The sequence below is a fragment of the Triturus cristatus genome, chromosome 7, assembly GCF_964204655.1.
Source record: "Triturus cristatus chromosome 7, aTriCri1.1, whole genome shotgun sequence".
Classification (NCBI taxonomy): domain Eukaryota; kingdom Metazoa; phylum Chordata; class Amphibia; order Caudata; family Salamandridae; genus Triturus; species Triturus cristatus.
This window is the reverse complement of record NC_140590.1, coordinates 1,342,226,036-1,342,246,808: the sequence shown is the minus strand read 5'-3', so window position 1 is coordinate 1,342,246,808 and position 20,773 is coordinate 1,342,226,036. Positions and strand designations below refer to the sequence as shown.

At 47.8% G+C, this 20,773-nt stretch overlaps 1 protein-coding gene across 8 annotated transcripts in view; it reads left to right on the top strand.

Moving 5' to 3' along the window:
- The window catches only part of CBFA2T2 (CBFA2/RUNX1 partner transcriptional co-repressor 2), a 522,617-nt gene that overhangs the window by 409,330 nt on the left and 92,514 nt on the right, over positions 1-20,773 (top strand). For all 8 annotated transcript variants that reach the window (XM_085618982.1, XM_085618980.1, XM_085618983.1 and 5 more), the window contains one exon: positions 7,647-7,837. In XM_085618982.1, the coding sequence (XP_085475108.1) occupies positions 7,647-7,837 (191 nt within the window). The remainder of the gene's footprint in view (positions 1-7,646; positions 7,838-20,773) is intronic.

Here is a 20,773-nt window from a genome sequence, read left to right as displayed (position 1 = left end):
GTTTTAATAAGGATTCTCCAGTTGCAACAAAGACTGCAGGCTTGGGGACAAAGATCTTCTGGAGGTGACCACCGGCTGGAGAGGTAAGTTGAGATGCTGGGACACCGTCGGTTGGGCCACACAAGGCCGTGGGCCGTTGGGTGCAGGAGTGTCTTTAGGCGTCAGGTTTTCTTACCAGCTCCAGTCGCGGTCAGTGGGGATCCTCTGGAAAGTGGCTGCAAGCTTTGCTTGGAGTTTTGAGGCAGGTCATAGATCACCAGATTTCGGGTCAGGATTGCCGGGGAGACCTCTTCGTGGTGTTGGGCTACTTGAACTTGGGCCGTGGCATCGGGTGCAGAGTGGAGCAGGCACACGGTTTTGGCTGGAGTCTGAGTCTGTTGGTGAGCAAATCCAGTGCTCACGGAAGACAGTCTTTGGTTTGGAAGGCAGAGCAGGTCCTTCGGGTTCTTGAGGCTGCTGGCTGCAGGACACACCAGGATTTTGCTGGAGCAGGTTCGAGGTGCGGACAGGCCGGTAGGGCTGGGGCCAGGTCAGTGGGCATCCTCCTCTTCTTAGTTCTAGTACGGCACCTTCGGTCCTTCTTCTTTTGTTCTGGCCGGTTCTTGTCTGAGGAGGCAAGGTTCAGGGTTGCCCCTAAATACTACATTTAGGGGCGTTACAGGTAAGTAGAGGTTGGGACCAATGGATCCCTTCCTTGGGGTGGGTACACCCCCTATTATGCCACCCTCCAGTGGGAGGGGGGCATATGCCTCGTGCTGGTTGGCTGGGTCCCCCCATCTGCGAGATGGGTGGGACTGAGAGTTGTGCTTCACCTCGCTTCCCCCACCTGAGGGATGAGGTTGGCAAAGATTGGCACACCTCCCTTCCTCGCTTGGTTTTGCCGCCAATTCTCCCACCCAAAGTGGGGGTCAGAACTGGTGGGAGCCAGTTGCTGGAAGCAGCAAGGAGCTGGAGTAGCTCACAAAGACGGCAAGCCTTTGAAGCTTCCCGTTTGTGGACCCTGCCCATTCTGGAGGAGAAGGCTTGGCACCTTGTCCCAGGATGTGCATTGTTTCAGACCCCCGAGAGCAGCAGGCTCTCGACCCAGGGGTCCAGAAACATGTCTGGTGGTGGCAGATGGCGAATAGCCACTCCGCTTGGACACTAGTGTTAGGTCGTTTTTTCAGGGGGCATCTCTAATGTGCCCTCTGAGTGCAATATTCATTAAATCCCACACTGGCATCAGTGTGGGTTTAATGTGCTGAGAAGTTCGATACCAAACTTCTCAGTTTTCAGTAAAGCCATTATCTTACTGTGGAGTTCGTAATGAATAACTTCCAGCAGCATATTCTCTTAATGGCATTACTGCACTTACAATGTCTAAGAATTGACTTACACGCTGTAGGGGTGCAGGACTCATGCACCTGTACCCTCACCACTGGTATAGTGCACCCAGCTAGAGGGGTGGCTGACCTATGCCAGGGCAGTGGATTCTAGGCATGGCACACAGGGATGTGTGCCATGTCGACTCTTCACTTTGTTCTGCACCGAAACACGCAGCCTGCAAAGGGGGGGGGGGTGCGTGTGTGTGTGTGTGTGTAGGTAGGTAGGTAGGTAGGTACAGGCCCTCTACGGGTGACACAAAAAGTGCTGCAGCCCTTAAAGGCCTTCCCTGTGAAACCATTTACTAGGGACTTGACCTGTGGTCAAAGAGTGCCAGTTGGGTTTTGTTTTTAATGCAGTTTTAGGTAAAGAACATAGGCCCTGGGCACCTGTTTGGCAGGAACACAGGGCACTCAAAGTCCTTCAGCAGTTTAGCAAAAAGTGGGGGCAACTATGCAAAATTAGGGCACTTTCCTACAAGTACCAATATTGCACTATCTTCAAATATAAGAATTTGAGGCGGCACCCCTGAAGGACTCTATCATGGGGGCAGTGCAAATTCGCCCAGTCTGGTGGGAGAGTGGGGGGGGATGAGGGTTGGGTGGGGGCTAGTACAGATCAATGGCAATGGTATAGCTGGTGGTGTGTTCAATAGTCTGCTTGGGTGAGGTTAAACTCTTGAGTATTGGGAATGGTTTGAGAGTACCCTCACCAAGAAATTAGTTGATCTGCAGCACCCCATGCGTGTTCCCGCTCACTCAGTAGAAAAGGTCTCCTGCAGTGCAGAGGGTGACATTGCGCCACACTGGTGCCGCATTGTGGAGGTGGGGATTGATTCCTATAAGGTTGTGGGCCATTTTCAATGCCACAGAAGTGGTTGTTAGTATTGGGTTGTGTTGCGGTGGAAGACTGGTGAGAGGTAGCATGGTGGAGGTCATGCACACTGATACATTAAATGACACCGTTCTTATTGATACTTTTGTAATGTAATGTAATGTAATGTAATTCGGTTTTGTATAGCGCTGGTTGCACTCCATGGAGCATCTTTGCGCTTCTGAGTACGAGACAGGATCTGATAAAAAGATTCTTATGATGTTTCGGAGATGAAGTGTTATATCAGATTTTTACATTTTGTGTCAGATAACGTATAGATCCAGGTTTTGAGGGTGCTTCTGAAAGAAATTTCTGTGGAAATTTGCCGAAGGGAGGACGGCAGAGAGTTCCAGGCTTTGGATCCCAAAACTGCCAGGGACTTGCCTCCTTTGGTTTTAAGTCTGAACTTAGGGATAGTGAGAAGATTCTCATTTTGAGATCTCAGACATCGTACAGGGGCATAGTGTTGGAACATGTTTTCAATGTATTTGGGTCCTGTTTTGTTAAATGCTCTATAGGTAATTAGCAGGATTTTAAACAACACCCTTTTGTGTATTGGCAGCCAATGCAGTATGTTCAGAGCTGTTGAAGCTGAGGTCCTTCTTTTCCAGCCCAGCACTAATCTGGCCGCTGCATGTTGTACAATTTGCAGTTTATGGCATACTGTCCTATTTGTTCCCGCATATATACTATTACAGTAGTCAATGCGGGACGTGATAAGGGCAACCGCCACCGTCTTCCTTGCTGCAAAAGGGATCAGATCGAAAAATTTCCTAAGTCCCTTTATTATGCCGAAGCAGATCCCTGCCACGGCATTTGCTTGTTGTTTAAAGCTCAGAGAAGGGTCAAATTTTATTCCCAGATTACGAACTGCATTTGCTGTATTGGGAGGGACGGTGGCGTCTTCTGGCCACCATAGAGTTGGATTGAAGGAGTTGTTTTTTCCAACAGGTAGGATCTCAGTTTTCCCTGAATTGCATTTAAGATGATTTGTGCTCATCCAGTGGAAAGTAGCCTTCAAACAGTTCTGGAGTCTGGCTTCTGCTTGGCTGGATTCATCCTCCATCACTAGGATGAGTTGTGTATCATCTGCATATGCGATGGTAGCTATGCCGAAGGATGATATGAGGGCAATCAGGGGAGCCATATACACATTGAAAAGTGTCGGACTCAAACACGAGCCCTGTGGCACACCTGAATTCAGTGGGATTTCTGCTGATCTAAATTGGCCCAAGGTAACCACTTGTCTTCTGTTTGTCAAAAAACTCTTTAGCCAGCTCAGTACCTTGCCCGTTATTCCTGCCGCGGTTAGTCGGTCTATCAAGATGGTATGCGACACCGTGTCGAAAGCCGCGGATAGGTCTAAAAGTATGAGGACAGCTTTTTTTCCCTGGTCTAGTGCTGTTCTAATTGTTTCCACAGAGAAATTTAGAGCCGATTCAGTCGAATGTTTTGCTCTGAAGCCAGCTTGGTTCGGGTGCCAGATGTTATTTGCCTCTAAAAAAGAAGTGAGCTGTTTATTTACTTCCTTTTCTGTAAGTTTACAGAAAGTAGGGAGTAATGAAATTGGTCGTAGATTGGTAAGAATGGCGGGGTCTGATAATGGCTTTTTCTGTAGGGGTCTCACTGCTGCAACTTTCCATTCTTCAGGGACTACTCCCTGGGAAAGTGAGGAGTTAATGATATTATTAATGATCGGATTTACGATCTCCACCATGGTGTGGAGGACGTAGGGGGGGCAGGGATCAAAAGGAGAACCAGATTTGATTTTAAGAATTTGGCTCTTGGATTCTTCAAGGCTGACTTCCTGAAAGAAAGGTAACTGGCTTATTGTGTGATTATTTTTATTCTGTAACTCATTCAGGGAGAGGGGATCTGGGAAGTCTTTGATGATCGTTTGTATTTTCTCGTGGAAATAGTCCGCGATATTATTACATAGGGTTTGCGAGGGGGGAATATCTCTCTGCATGTTCTTTGGATTTATAAAAGAATTAACAATATTAAAGATATCTTTTTGTTTATTATTACTGTTAATTATGGCATCAGTAAAAAATACCTTTTTGGCTGTTTTTATCATCCCATGGTAGTGTCGGCGGGCTATTTTATACTTGGTCTGGTCAGTTATATTATATTTTGTGCGCCAGGTCCGTTCCAATGCTCTAACTTTCCTCTGTTCTTCCTTTAGTCTTTGAGAAAACCAAGGGGCAGAGGTTCTATGCTTATTATTACGTCTTACACTTGGTTTTATTTTATCATTTTCCATAGCTAGAGCATCCATCCATTTCCTGAAGGACTGACTGTCCTTCTCAGGGTTCCCAACTACTGATGGTCTAGTTTCAAGTGCCTTGGTTAGAAGACCCGGGTTTTCTATCAGGTTCTTCCAGTGGGACCCGCCCTGAGGGATGCAAGGCTTCGTCCGTGGTCTATGTTTCATAATTCCTAGGAGTTCGAAAGGGATGTAGCAGTGATCTGACCAGGTTAATTCTTTTATCTTTTGATTGCTCACGTCATGAATGTTCTCTAGCACTAGGTTCCAGAATGGATTGGGAAACACTTTCATTAGCTCTCCTGCACCTACCAATGGCATAGGAGCTCCAATTTGGCTCTGATTCCTCCCTAGATGTGAAGTCATGGAGCCTATATGTTGCTACCTGGTGCTCTGAAGTTGGTTCCTTTTTTCCACATCCTTTGATGTGGATCCAGTATGCTTTCTTTGAAAGTTTCTTCTGTTCTAATGGATTTTACAGTGCTGTAGATCCTGCTTTTGGCTGTTCGAGCTCCCTTTCAGTCTCTCACCACTCCAGTATCTTTATCCTGTGGGATTCTGTGTTTGTAGCCATCCTGGAACCTCTGTGGTTTAGGTGTTCATCTTCACAGGTGTTCTCCCGTGGCCACTTAGGCAGTGAGGGTGACGTCATACCAGACCCCACTGTGCATCCAGCTCCTGAAGCAATTTCAAGGAACAATACTTGACAGCGTCGCTATCCTTTGATCTCTCTCCCCCTCCCCTGCCCAAAAATGGTTTGTTCTGGTTGAGAGGAATGTTGCTTCTGTCTGATGTCACTCCTGACTTTGTGAAAAGTCAGTTGTTGGGTGCCACATCTTAATTCCTACCTGGACATTCTCTTTGGATTTGGCTTCTACCCAGTTAGGCAGAGGCCTGGTACCCGGCTTAGTTCTTAAACCATCCCTGGTGCTGCCAGATCCACTCCTGGCTTTCCCAGCATCTGATGCCTACCCAGCTTAAATGGCAGCCTTCATCCAGCCTTTGCTGACTAGGCTATGGTCCCCTTGGACTTCCACTTTCATGCTTTCGGGCCACATGGAGCTTCTGGGCCATTTGAATGCCCCGCTGTTGTCTGTCTCTCCCCTGTTGCCAGTCCAATTCAAACAGCTGGTAGGCTCCATCTCAGCATCAGCATGTTTCACTCTACCGCCAAAGGCCCTTTCAATTTCTTTACTGTCGATACTGTTCATGGCGCAGTGGCTGGTGTTGATGCTGGGCCATCTCCTGGTCTTTCCATCAGCCAGATCCTGGCACTGTGTAACCCTGTTCCTCATGATCACAGTCTTAGAAACCTGTAGACTCTGCTTGATCTTCTAGGTCTCCTGCTTACTCCATAATGGTGTCGGGGATGTTGATGGCATCAAGGAGGCATTTTGCGCATCTTTTCTGGGTTGTTTGAGGTTTCTATTGGGCCTTTCATGGTGCCAGTGTATGAGATCCTGAGGTGGACCTTAAATGGGCCCCTAGTATTTTTTTTTTAATACATTTCCTTTTTTAATGAGCCTTATTAAGGTAAGACTGCATAATTCCTGGATTTTCCAATACTCATGATAGAGGTTTAATTTCTTAATGGAAATCCCCTACTCTGATCCATCCTCATTAGAGCCATTGGTGCCTTTTAATGAATCTCTAATGGAACCTATATTGCCATCTCCCATTGGGAGATGGCAATAGTGGTTCTGCTCCTTACAGAGAATGGGAGTGGCTACTGTGCTGAGTTCCTTGGTAAAGGTTTTGGAGCTCCTAAACGGCTGCTTAGGAGTAACTTTGAATTGATGGACCAGAACCATGGGCTACTCTGAATCTATGTGCCGTATTGATGGAAACCTGTCTGGTGGTGGCAGATGGCTGGGAGCCAGTCAAGAACCACACCAGAGTTGGTCATTTCCAGGGGGCATCTTTAAGGTGCTCTCTGTTTGCATTTTTCATTAAATCCAACACTGGCATCAATGTAGGTTTAATGTGCTGGGACATTTGATACCAAACTTCCCAGACTTCAGTAAACGGATCTTGGAGCTGTGGAGTTTGTGTCGCCAAACTCCCAGCCCATGTACTCAAAATGTCTTCACTGCACTTACAATGTCTGTGAATGGCACAGACACTGTAGGGGCATATTGCTCATGCAACTATGTCCTCCCCTGTGGAATGATGCACCCTACCTTTAGGGCTTTAAGGCCTGCTAGATGGGTGACTTATCCCTATGTGCCTATTACATTGCCTGTGGCATGGGTATGTGCCATGTAGACCCTACAGTTTGGTCTGCTCCAAAACACGCAGCCTGCAATGATAGTGTGTGGGTGTTAAGGTGAGGGGTCTCTGAGGGTGGCACAATTCATACTGCAGTCCTCCGAGACCCTTATGATCACAAGGCCCTTGGTAAAAGGGGTACCTTTTACAATGGACTTACAGGTGGCCCTGAGGTGTGCTAATTGTGGGTAACATAGGTACAGTTTTGGGGAAGAACACAGGTGCTGGGGCCTGGTTAGCAGCATCCCAGCACTCACTCAAGTTTGCATCAGGTATCTGGAAATAAAATTAGGGGGTAACCATGCAAAAAGGGCATTTTTCAACATGTGGTATTCTAAATCCTGTGTGAAATAAATTCCTACTTTTGTGTAGATTTCCATGGTATAAGCATATTGTATTTTTACATATCCTCAGAATTAATATACTGCTTAGGTGTATTTATCCCAATATGCAAGAAAATCATATAGCTGATGAGCTGAATCACCTTGTTGGTGCAGTGAATCATCGGCACAGTGCTCCAGAAAACAGAGCAACTTCCCATATTTCATTAAAGCACAAATTGCTCACTTTGTACCATGCAACAGTTAAGCATATACTGTAACAAATAGCTCTTTGGACATACTCTTCATTTGGCACTCATTGGGCTATTTTTGACACTTCGTGAGATTAATTTGTTTTCAGACGCTAGATGGTAGAATAATGCAGAAGCCAGCAGATCTGCCTTGTAGTGAGACACAAAGCCTGCAGGTGTGCACCTTGGCAGGTAACGGAGGCAGAAGGCATGCACATAAATTGAGAGCTATCTTTTGAAAAACTTGAATAAAAATGTATCTTGTTCTGTCTTTCTTAAGTTTGCTTGTTCTTTTTTTTTTTGCAGAGGAAGCTGTTAATGATGTAAAGCGCCAGGCATTGTCCGAGGTGCAGAGGGCTGTGGGGGAGGCAGAGCAGAAGGCATTTGAAATGATCGCCTCTGAAAGGGCTAGGATGGAGCAGACCATTGCAGATGCAAAGCGGCAGGCCACTGAGAATGCCTTCATAATCATAAACGAGCAGGAGGAGTCTACGGAGGTATGTGCTATTGGATTCCCATGCCTTTAGATGATGGATAATTTGTTGAGGCATTGGCTTTAGCAACAGAACACGGCCACGGTAATTACAAACATGTGACTGCTGCTCGCTCCCGCAAGGTGGATGCTGCCAAAAGCATGAGTGCAAGTGCTTGAAAAGCGAAGACCGTGCTTTTTTTCCCCTTCTGAACTGCTTGTCTTGCCGTGGCTTTCTTTTCTGAACGTGCTTCATTTTCAGGTTACACGTTCGGCTTTTGCTTGTTTTTTTGTGCAGATTATCACTTCACACCTTAGCACACCCTACCACAAAATTACACTAAACTCCACATTTGACCATACAACCACCACCACTTAGTACACCCTCATATGTACCGCACACTATACATCATTACTGCATACAAAGCATCATCACACCAAACCATACCATTCAGTGCCACCATGCCATACCCTTCAAGCCTCTATGCCCCACAGCCTCCCTTCCTCAGGTTGCTATTGCCTCTCTAACATCTCGTTGCTCTAGAATTTCCCCTATTCCACTAGTCGTTTAGTGTGAGGGAAGGTTCAAAACAACCCCTCTCACGCTCCACCTTCGCGCTGCCTTGTCTTCCGCATTTCCCACATCCACTTTACTCCAAGCCATCAATATTACACCCCTTTCTTCTTCTTCATCCATATTTACCCTCGTCTCCCCGACTCCCTCAACGCTCCTGCTGCCCCTCACATCCCATGAACCCTCTCTTCCAGTGCCCTTTCCGGGGACCTCATTCGCCTCACCTCGGCGGTGAGGTGGCTTAGATTCTGCATATCGGTGTTCACAGACTCGGGCACCGGTTCCCATGTGTAGTTGAGGTGCACCATGTCTGCAGACAGCGGGGCAACCCGTTTCTGGACTCAGCCCTCTCCAGTCACTGCACGAGCCTGCTCCTCCCTCAACTCAAGGGTTGCTCCCCTCCCGCAACCCTCCCTCTACAGCATCAGCTGCTCCCGCACCGTCTCTCCACACTCTTCCTTTGTTGTCACTGGCTCCCCGCCCTCCACTTCCACTGGTACAGAGTACCTGCACTTCTATTTTTCCATTTCAAGCACTGTTTAAGACTTTAGAGGTGCATGTGAAAGGAAAGGAGAGCATACCTTTTACTTCTGATTCACAGGTTGATCTGACCTCTGTCCCAAAAACTGAGACATGTATTTAAAATTAACAAAAGCGCCGGGACAGTCCTCTGAAAACCGGGACTATTCGGAGAAATCCAGGACGTCTGGCCACCCTATCTGAGGTAGGGTTGCCACTTAATAAAGAGATAGCTCCATGCTCCTCTAAAAATATTACCTTTTTCTTTTTCTCAGGCGTTATTTTATGTCCAGATAACTCTAAAATGTCCTTCATGTTTTTGGGTATAAGTGGCCGCCGTGATCTTGATTACATTAAGATTTTTCAAGGGACCTGAGAAATGATCTTGAGTGCATTGGCATCTATTAAACCTATGCAAATATTTATTTCCAGCGACAAATGCTGTGGAGAGTATACAAGTTTGGGAAATGGTGAAGTTTGTACATATTTCAGAAATTTGCTGCATTTTGGCAACGGCTGGGGTGCTCATGGCGGTATCAGGGGGCCAAGGCATGATTAAAAGCAACAAGTCTTCATGGACCAGCATTGGCATAGACAATAGGTCTCGCCTTTGGGACCTTATAAGTGTTTAGCCATGCAACAGTTGATATTTTTGCACCAAGAATATTGTGCTGGATAACTAAACACTTATAAGGTCCCAAAGGCAAGACCTATTGGCTATGCCAATGCGTGTTAAATTTGATTCTGAGTGCAGCAGGTGTACCAAAGGAGTGTTCATTATGGTAACCCCTTTCAAAATTTGAGACGTGCCTTACTCAAGCCCCCAGGTGTCTTATATTCCAGAGTCCAGACAAATGCTTGATTCATATGTCTCTGGATGAAGCTTTGTCGTTAATGTAGTTCATAATGAAGAACATGGCAAAATGTAATGCTAGCAGATTCTAAGCGCAACTTCACATCAGTCTAAAGTAGCACTGCCATACTGTATGCTCAAGTGAACAGGGAAGAGTTGGAGGCTGCATATTGTCCTGTACCTGCGAGTGAAAGAGTCTTGCACTTCAGAAAGTCATCTATGCTGTTTGCTCAGCATTACCCTTCTGTCTTCCCTGTGCAGTGCCCTCTCGAAACACTGACTGAGGCTACCTACCATACATCCTTTACCTTGATATTGAGCCAATAGATCTCCACCAGCTTAATCCCTTGGACCCAGAGAAAAAGCTAAAGGGGATGGCAGACTGCCCAGCAGCAATCTCTGTATTGATGGCAGGAACCCTAAACAAGGCCCAATCCAATTCAGTCCATTCCAGCACCATCCTCCATTTACATCATACTTAACAAGTGCTCTGCACTGTGCAGCACAAGCTAATCATTCCTTTTCCCTAGCCCCTGTCCTTTGAGCACTACAAATCGGAGGTCCTCCAAAAGGACCGTGCTGGTGCAGGTGCTTTGCGCTTTAACAGCTTTGAAAGCTAAGCATTAGAAGCCTGATTATTAGTCCCTTTTCCTATTCCCCGATTCCATACCTTTATCACTTAGCTAGGTCCTACCAGCTTTTCTTTTCTCTACGTGCAGAGATCAAGGAAACACTGTTCCATCAACAGGTTTTTGGTACCAGATTGCTTACTTATTATTTTATTTTTTTGGATAAACAACTTTGAGTTTTCGCATGGTAATCAAGCACTCAAATGACACATGATAGGACATGTCCAAGAAAGCACAGGGCAAATGTCCAACAAAGAAGACGGAGGCAAGCATTCCCATCCGGTGTAGAGCTATTCCAACTGGTCCAACCACCTTCCCCATTTACATTTGTGCTTCGAAGGGCCTCTCCTGTTATGCACACCAGTCTACATTGCACCACCACTGCGTTAATGTAGGGAAGTAGGAGCTTTCGCCTGGGCTGCAATGTCACCATTCGCCACCCTTGTAGCAGTTCCCAACAGTGCCTGATCAGCCCTTGAACCCCCAAATCCCTCCAGAACCCTTAGCAACAGCATCAAAGGCAAAAGTTCCCGTCCCATCACATCCTATAGTTCTCACACCACAGTAGACTAGTATTTCTGAATCAACGGGCACAAACATACCATATGGTAGAAGAAGGCACAAGCTCACAAATAGCGGGGACATGTAGGGGTGAGGAGATGGCCGGCTTAATGAAGTCTGGTGGGAGTGAGGTAGGCACAGTAAAGATAGTAGGTCTGAATCAGGTGCAGTCTGGATGAAATTGTTATAAAAAGAGGTGCCATCATTGCGTCTCGCCAGCTGTCCTCTTCAAGGGGACCCAGCCACCCCTACCAACGGGTCCTAAGATGATCCAGTGTACCAGGGGCGTTAATGATGAGGGTGCGATAGATCTGGGAGATGCCGCCCCTGTTTAGGGCCCCTATGAAGAGTTTAGCCTCTAAAGGACTGAATTCGGGGAGAGAGGTGTTGTGTGACATATGGGCATAGAGAGTTGACATAGCTGCAGGTATTTATGTAATTGTGTGAGGGCATGGGTGTCCTGTAGCTCTTGGAAGCAGTGCATGTGGGTCCCAGTCCATTTGTCATTCATTTGCGTTCTACCAATAAGGTCACATTTCCTAAACCCTTCCAATGTCGACACTTCATGCAACCATGTACCGTGGCATTAAGATGTTGTGAGAAAGTGCCCTCTTTCTTGCATGGTATGCCCCCACTTTTTGCTAAATTGCTGAATGTACTTTGACTGAGTGTACCCTGGACTCCTGCCAATCAGGTGCCCAGGGCCTATGTTCCTTCCTTAAAACACTCAAACTCCAAATTGGCAAACCCTGGCCACATGTCAGCCCCTGGTAAATGGTACCCTGGGTACCCAGGGCCTTGTGACCAGGGAAGACCCCTAAGGGCTGCAGCACTCATTGTGCCACCCTTAGGGACCCTGTACCCTTACACACACACACTGCCTTTGCAGGCTGAGTGTCTGGGTGCAGGACAAAATGAAGAGTCGACATGGCACACATCTCTGTGTGCCATGCCCAACACCCACACTGCTAAGGCATATGTCAGTCACCCCTCTGGCTGGGTGCCTTATGCCCATGGTGTGGGCACAGGAGCAGGAGCCCTGTGCCCCTACAGTACCCGGGTCCATTCCCGGGCACTGTAAGTGCAGTGCTGCCATTTAAGAGTACATGATGCTGAGAGCTCGTCAAACACGAACTCCACAGCACCATAATGGCAACACTAAAGACTGGGAAGTTTGGTATCCAACTTCTCAGCACATTAAACCCACACTGATGCCAGTGTGGGATTTAATGTACCAAGCACCCCAGAGGGCATCTTAGAGATGCCCCCTTACCACTAACCTACAATCCACGTCTGTTCTGAGGCTGCCCAGGCTGCCGCACAGCAGACACGTTGCTGGACCCCTGGGTGGGAGAGCCCCTGCTCTCCTAGGCCTGCAACAATGCACATCCTGGGTGAGGTGATAGATCTCCTCCCCCAGGATGAGCAAAGGGACGCTTCAAAGGCCTGCCGCCTCTAGGAGTTTCCCCAGGCCACTGCAACCCCCCACTCTGGCGGGAAGCTTGGCCGGAAACCCCATACAAGGACAGGGGATGTGCCAGCCTGCCCACCCCACCCCTCAGGTGGGGGAGGCGAGGTGAAGCACATCTCCGGGCTCTCGCCATCTTGAAGATGGGAGGCCCTACCCTATCAGGATTAGGCTACTGCCCCCCTCCCACAGGAGAGAGGCAGGATAGGGGGTGTACCCACCCCAGGACAAGGACCCATTGGTCCCTGGCCTTCACCTACCTGTAACGCCCCTAAATATAGTATTTAGGGGCACCCTGAACCTTCCTTCCCCAGATTCCAGATTCCGAAACTACAAGAAGAGCGAGAAGAAAAGAAGACCTGCCCTGCAGCTGCGAAGGAGAGGGAGACACCAACTGCTTTGGCCCCAGCCCTACCGGCCTGTCGACCTCGGACTTGCTCCTGCTCCAAACCCGGCATCTCTTGTGGGCAGCAACCTCAAAAACCCCGGAGGACCTGGCCACCTTTGAACTCTGATCCCCTGGGACTCCCATGAGTAGAGGCTCTACTCAGAACCTACCTTTCACCCCTGGCAGCAGCCCGGAACCGCGATCCCAGCCCACTCTGCACCCGCCAAGCCTGGCCGGTGCCGAAGTGAACTAAACCCACGAGGACGACCCCACGGCGACTGTGACCCCGAGTCCGGCACCCAAGGACTCCTCTCGACTATCCTGAAGAAGCCTGCAGCCTCAGAACAGAGTGCCACCCCAACCGCGATCAACAGAGGGTAAGATTTCTGACATCAAAAGGCACCCCTGCACCCGGCGCCCAACGGCCCTCTGTGTCCAATCCCGGGGTACCTACCTATCCTCCAACTACCCAACTTACCCCTCAAAGTGGTGGTGGCACCTGAAGAGTCGTCGTCCCCGAGCCTGCAGTCTTTTTCCAAACCGGAGATTTCCCATAGAAATCAATTGAGCGCCCGACGGCTCAAAAGCAGTAGAGGCTCTACTCAGAACCTACCTTTCACCCCTGGCAGCAGCCCGGAACCGCGATCCCAGCCCACTCTGCACCCGCCAAGCCTGGCCAGTGCCGGAGCGAACAAAGACCCTGAGGACGACCCCACGGCGACTGTGACCCCGAGTCCGGCATCCAAGGACCTCCCTCGACACTCCTGAAGAAGCCTGCAGCCTCAGAACAAGGTGCCCCCCCAACCGCGATCAACAGAGGGTAAGATTTCCGACATCAAAAGGCACCCCTGCACCCGGCGCCCAACGGCCCTCTGTGTCCAATCCCGGGGTACCTACCTATCCTCCAACTACCCAACTTACCCCTCGAAGTGGTGGTGGCACCTGAAGAGTCGTCGTCCCCGAGCCTGCAGTCTTTTTCCAAACCGGAGATTTCCCATAGAAATCAATTGAGCGCCCGACGGCTCAAAAGCACCCTGCACCCAGCCGCCCGAGTGGCCCTGGCAGTGAAAACTCTACTCTAACCTACTTCCCCTGAAGTACTGGACTTTTAGAACCCAGCGGTGCAGGGGAACACACCCTAAGACTTCGGATTCTTCCTGTTTCAGACCCACAGAAACACAGAGTCTTCTAGGTGAAATCAAAGATCGTCTTTATTGGCTGCAGACCAATCACAGGTATCCGAGAAGTACAACACGATGTATGTTCTCAGGAGACTGCTCCCGAACCAAAAACCAGTCTTTACTTATATACACAAAATTACGCTTTGGGGGCAACACCGCCCCTGTTTTACAAGTGGTCATTCACATATTTTAGTTTCAAAGGAACAGCAGAGCCATAATGACAATCCCACATTTCAGTTCATTAAGCATGCAGTCATTGTACCCAGCGAGGCTCAGAACCCTCATCAGATAACAGCAGACCCCAATAAAATGGGCACCTCCTGCTCTTAAAACAAGCCATAAAGTAGGAAATTGAGTCAGGTGTGAAAGCAGCTTAGTCAGAGATCGTGTGCGAACAGGGGCTTTATGATGGGTCAAGCCCTGATGCTAATCACATTAGGCCGCGAGAAAGGAACCGGCCGGGCAGGATTGACCTCGGGCAGCGGAGTCGGCTTGCACAGGTCAGAGAGAAGTCACAGAAGGTGTACGTGTCCTTTAGGCCTAGGCATGGCCTTAGTGCGCAGCCTATGTGAGGGCAACCACAAAATGGCTACTGTTCTAAAATGGAACCCAAAGGGTTCACTATGTGGTACCATATGGACGGTGAATTCATTAGTGAAACATGCCGAAAATACTCATGCATACCGCGTTACTCATTTGCGGTTCGCTGATACCAAAATTGACTTGGTGGGACCATGCCACCTACACGGTTCCAAATTTACAGTACCACACCCCACTTGCCCTGAGTAAGTGACCAGGAGCCCAGCTCCCACAGCCGCGTGGCTTGCCCGACAGCAGCCACCAACCCAGGCCCCCCTATCCCTCATAGGATAACATTGGGCCTAACTCTCTCTGCACCCGGCCGCCCTAGAGCCGCTGAGGGTGAAACAACTATACCTACCTGACTCTGGGAGACCCCTGAGTCTGTGCCCAGAACCTCAACACTGCCAGTCGAGTACTTACCCTTAAACCGCAAACTCTATTTTCCTCATAGGGTAACATTGGCTGGCTTTTTCCTGAAATTTCTTCTAAGTGTGGACTTTTCAAATCTTCAAATAATCACCAAAAATCACCCGAGTGACAAAAACGAATTTACTCACCTGCTCTTTGGTGAGCTCCCAGTGCTGGATCTTGGTGCCCAGCACTGACTCTGAAAAGTACCCACAACTATACTTACCTTTTAACTCATTTTTCTTCCATAGGAAACCATTGACTGCTTTTCTGTGAAATTTCTTCTAAGTGTTGATTTCTGCAATTTCTAAATATTCGTCAAAAATCGTATATCATCTGAAAACGTAATAACTTACCTGTTTTAGATAAAGGTCCCAGTACTGAGTCTAGGCACCCAGTACTGGATTACAAAAGTAACGATAACCTACTGTACCTGTAACCTACATTTTCTTCAATAGGGAATCATTGATTGTTTGCTCTGAAATATTTTCTAAGTGCTAACTTTTGAAATAGCTAAATATTAGTTAAAAATCATTACAGTACCAAAGTCGACTTTCAACAGCTGATTCTGAGAACTGACCCAGGACTGGATCTAGGATCCAGGCCTGGAATTACAAAAGTAATCTAAAAAGTAATCTGTTGCATATAACTTGAATTTATCATTGAGCTCTATGTATTGTGTTTAGAAATGGAGTTGCCTACTGCAACTACTTGTAACTGTTTACTAAAAAGTCTATTGCATATACAAAAGTATTTTTATGAAACATCTCCTGTCGAGAAAGTATATTTTAATTCCAAGTGTTGGTTCTAAAATAAAACAAGCATATATTTTGTATATACAAACCATTGGCCTAGAGTTCAGTTATTGAGTGTGTGGAACTATTTGCTGACTGAGTGTGTACAACATATGCTTTACACTGTCCTCTGATACTGCCTTACTGCTCGACCAGGCTACCACTTTGGAGAGTAAGGTTATATCTAACTTTAACCTCTGTTAAACCCTTGGGGTCTGTGGACTCTGTACACCCTGTACCTATTAAGGAATAGTATATACAGAGCCACTTTCTCACAGATGATTGAAGCATGATTTTGTTTTCCCATTTGGTGTGTCAGAGCCCTCCAAGCGAGAGAACCCATTCTAGTCACCACTGGACTGATGACATGGACCGGGGAGCAATAAAGCATAGCCATTATCCGTGGAAACCCCAGGGATGTCAATTCCAGCTGGTAGGCGTGTCAGACCATCCCCCTGTAAGCCAATAGTTGATCACCAATAGCTGAGCAGCTTGGTAATAGAGGTAAAGGTTGGCTATCCCCAGGCCTCCCTCGTATGGGCCTGCTGGCTATAGCCAAGCGAGGCCTAGACTTAGGGCAGGGGAACGAGGATGCCAATGTGTCCATCTCTTGGAACCATCATCGAGGCAAATGGATTGAGAGATTCTGGAAGGCATAAAGGAACCTTGGCAACACCATCATTTTATAAAGAGCTATCCTACCCATCACGTAAAATGGAAGGGATTGCCACCTACCGAGGCCTTGCTTAGCTTTCTATGTTAATGGGTACAAGATTAAGGGACCAAGTGGGTTCAAAGTGAAGCGCTACCCAAATTTCTAAATATTTGAAACAAAGGCGATGCACTGGGATGTCAATCTGCCAGGCTACGCAGTCCCTGGCCGTATCCAGGGGCACTAGGACTGACTTGCCAGGTTAACGTAGAGACCTGAGGCTTCGTCAAGGAGCTGGAGAATTTGGAGACAGGGGGGTCCGCTTGTTACAGGGTCTGCTAGGAAGAGCAGGACATCGTCTGCGTAAAGCGCAATGCGATCTTCATGTCCTTGCTCCCACTGCCACCGCCGCATCTAGGCGTCACAGCAGAGGAGGCGGGCCAGCAGCTCAATTGCCAATGCAAAAGGGAGGGGGGACGGGGCAACCCCGTTGAGTCCTCCTACTGATAGGAATTGCAATGGAAAACACATTGTTTATCTGGACCTGTGCAGTAGGGTTGGAGTACAGTGCACTGGCGAATCCACAGAAGCGATCTCTGATGCCAGCTCTCTGCAACACATGCTCCAGGTATGCCCAGTCCACTGTGTCAAACGCCTTCTCACAGCCAATAAGGAGTAAAGCTAGCTTAGAGGAAAGCAAGTGACGGTGGGTCAGAGCAATGTGGAGCCACCAAAGACAGTGTCTCGTGCTTCTGGCCGGCGTAAAGCTGCACTGGTGTAGGCGTGTATTAGAATGTAGAGGACCCGCTTGGGTGTGAGGGGCCTAGTTGAATGAATGTAGCAGAATATGGAAGTAAAAAGGGTTGGTCAGTCCTAAAAATGTTTTATTCAAAAGGTAGACTACCCTGTTAAAAATGGTGTAGAGTGGCTAAGTCCTAGAAATTAGATGTCTAGACGTAAAGCCCTACTCTAGAATGATAGACATGTTTCTTGCCATATGCGTCAGGAGGATCAGGGCAATTCATCAGGATCGGGGACTGTCTACATAAAAAGTGGTAATGTGTATTCTACATACCACGTCCTAGGCTGCTGGCCTAATGCGTTAACTAGATGAGCTAGCAACGGAGCTGGCGGCTATAAAGGACACCAATTGGGTCCAGTGTCAACGGACGCTTCTCCTTTAGACCTACCCAAGCCGTCAGAGTCCGGCATTAGGCCAGCAGCCTAGGACGTGGTATGTAGAATACACATTACCACTTTTTATGTAGACAGTCCCCGATCCTGATGAATTGCCCTGATCCTCCTGACGCATATGGCAAGAAACATGTCGATCATTCTAGAGTAGGGCTTTACGTCTAGACATCTAATTTCTAGGACTTAGCCACTCTACACCATTTTTAACAGGGTAGTCTACCTTTTGAATAAAACATTTTTAAGACTGACCAACCCTTTTTACTTCCATATTCTGCTACATTCATTCAACTAGGCCCCTCACACCCAAGCATATATCGGCAGGAACAAAAGATCCCCGACAAAGAGCCCCGGTTTCGGGAGCCCGTCAAGGATTGCAGCGCCGACTTGACGAGGGGCAATGCTCATATGATGAAGCATGACACCTAGCTTGCTGGGTGTGTGAGAGCATTAGTTCCACCAAGGGAAATTTCCCTGGCCGTCCACTGATTACTTCATCTCTTCTCTCGTGTACTTGAGGAACTCTGTACCCCGTTTTGGATATAGACTTTTGGGGCACGTACATTGGACCTCCTTAAATAAAGCCCCTTTTCCCCCCTTTTGGATTACTGAAGGCAAATCTCCTCACGCACCGGCTGATTGCTGGGGTGTCTCTCCCACAGGATCAGCAGCAAGGTATTTTTCCAACTGAAGGTGCCCGTGCTACCAAGCAAGCTAATTGTTGGGAATGATTCTGTTCCATCTCCCTAATTTGGCTCCTGGCGTAGCCCCTAATGGTAGCTGTTCGAGGCATGTGAGCTGTAGATCACATGCTTTGCATACTGCCATCTAGTGTGGGTCTGGATGTTTTCAAGTTGTTTTTCTTCGAAGAAGTCTTTGCATTCATGAGGGAAGGTGACTCCTCCTTTCGGTGATAATGCGCATGGGCATCGACTCCATTGTTGGATTGGTTTTTTTCACCATCAGGTTTTGACGTTTATTTCTTTGCTCTGGTTTGAAACCATTCTTCTGGTTCCCCTCGGTGCGCAATCCACTCTACCCGCATCAGTATTGTTTCACAAGCGTATCCCACTTCTCTGCGTATTGTATCAGTTGAGGAAAAAAACCTCTATTTCGATCGAAAAACTTCGAGAAGGCCTTCCGGCCTGACCGCGTCGGTCCACCTCGCAGTCAATGGAACAGACTCCATTCAAATGTTGCCCTCTGTGCCACGTGAAGTATCCACGCACCGGCTCTCACGAAGTGTGCAACTTGTGCTGGTCTCCGGAGCACAATGAACAGGACTGCGACGCTTAACGATCCTTTTGAAGAAAACGCTCCGCGATGGATGTCGCGAAATGCAGAGTTGAAACGTCGAATGCTCGCCGGATATCTTCAGTAAAGGATCCAAGCACGAATTCGACACACAAGGGGCCAAGGAAAAATAAGAAGAACTTGCATCTATTCCGGAAACTGACTCCGAGATGGAAGAAGACTGAACACAAGGTCAGCGTCCTGTGAGTACCGAGCACCCCGTGTCCCAAAATCCAAATAAACCCAAACAAAAGGCTTGGTTCCACACCTACCTTCGGGTCACAGTCAGCACCGAGAACATGTTTGACGCCTCGGCTCGGCTCTGAAACAAGTTGCTATGCCTTCCTGCTCTTGCTTGCCAAAGTCAGGCACTGAGCCGAAACATTCATGCTCAAAGCCAAAAATCGATTTGGAACCGAAATCCTTGACACTGAAACCAAAGACTGCTTCGGAACCGAAACCAACGCCTTGAAAAATCAGTCCATTCCAGCACCTAAATCCATGGTGCCGAAACCGAAAAACATTCCCCTGCACCACCTTCCCCAACATTAGAGCATCTACTCATTAAACAAACTAACTCTCCACCACCTGATGATTATGATGATGCTGGAGATAGGGGAGACAACATTTTACAAATAGATCCCTGAAAGGATTACAACACTGATTCACCCACGGATAACTACCCAGATCTTTACCCTGCAAAGCGTCCCCCTCCTGCAGATTATGTGGGATATCTAGAATTACTTGCTAGAGCTGCAGAATATCATGGAGTACAGTTACACAAGGAATCTCTAGTGGAATATTTCTTATTTGAAACGCTCAGTACAACACAGAGGGCTAGCCAGACTCTACCTATGCTCAAAGTTATGATGAGACATGCCAATGACATTTTTAAAGACCCTGTGTGCACTCGTATTCTCACCCCCAGAATTGACGAAAAAAACAAAGCCTACTCCCTCTGATCCAGCTTTCATTAAATGGCAGATACCACTAGACTCTCTGGTTGTCTTAAATGCCCGTACACCGGCCAATTCACAAACTACAGGGGATGCTCCGCCTCTAGACAAAGAATCAAAACTGTTAAACGCCTCTGGTAAAAGCGTAGCTGCCCAAACAGCAAATCATTGGCGCATTGCCAACGCTCGGGCTCTACTAGCCAGATATGATGCAGCACACTGGGACGAAATGGAGCGATTGCTCCAATATCTCCCAGATGAGCACAAAGCAAAAGCTCATGATTTAGTGCAGGAAGGGAAGCTCATCTCCAATTCATCAATTAGATGTGCTTTAGATGCAGCTGACTCCGCAGCTAGAGAGAGCAATACTAGTGTGTTATTAAGGAGGCAAGCAAGGTTGAGGATTTTGGGTTTCAGACCAGAAGTCCGAAAGTCTATTTCAAATACTCCATTTGACAAGGAGCATCTCTTCAGGCCCGAAGTGGATAAATCATTGGAAAAAATGAAAAAAGATAACAGAAGTGGCCTAGTCTATGGGAGCTCTACAGTCTCCTTCTAATCGTGGCTCCTTTCGTAGCTCCTTCTGTTGTGGAGGGTCAAAAACCATGTCCTCCGATAATACATCCGCCTCGTACAAAGGCAACAATCAACATTCCTCTACAAAAGGCTGTTTTAGAGGAGGATACAGAGGAAACGACGGCAAAAGTAGGGGTAGAGGCTCCACATCACGTAATTACCCCTCCCCTATGAAATGAAATTAAAAATGCACTTGTTAAGCGCATGGCTAACCGTGGGCATCCCAGGGCTGGTAACGGCAAGCAGTAGAGGATCAGCCGGACTAAGTGAAGAGCCAGGTTTTTAGCAATTTGCGAAAGACAAGATGGTTAGGTTCCTTGCGTAGATGGAGAGGGA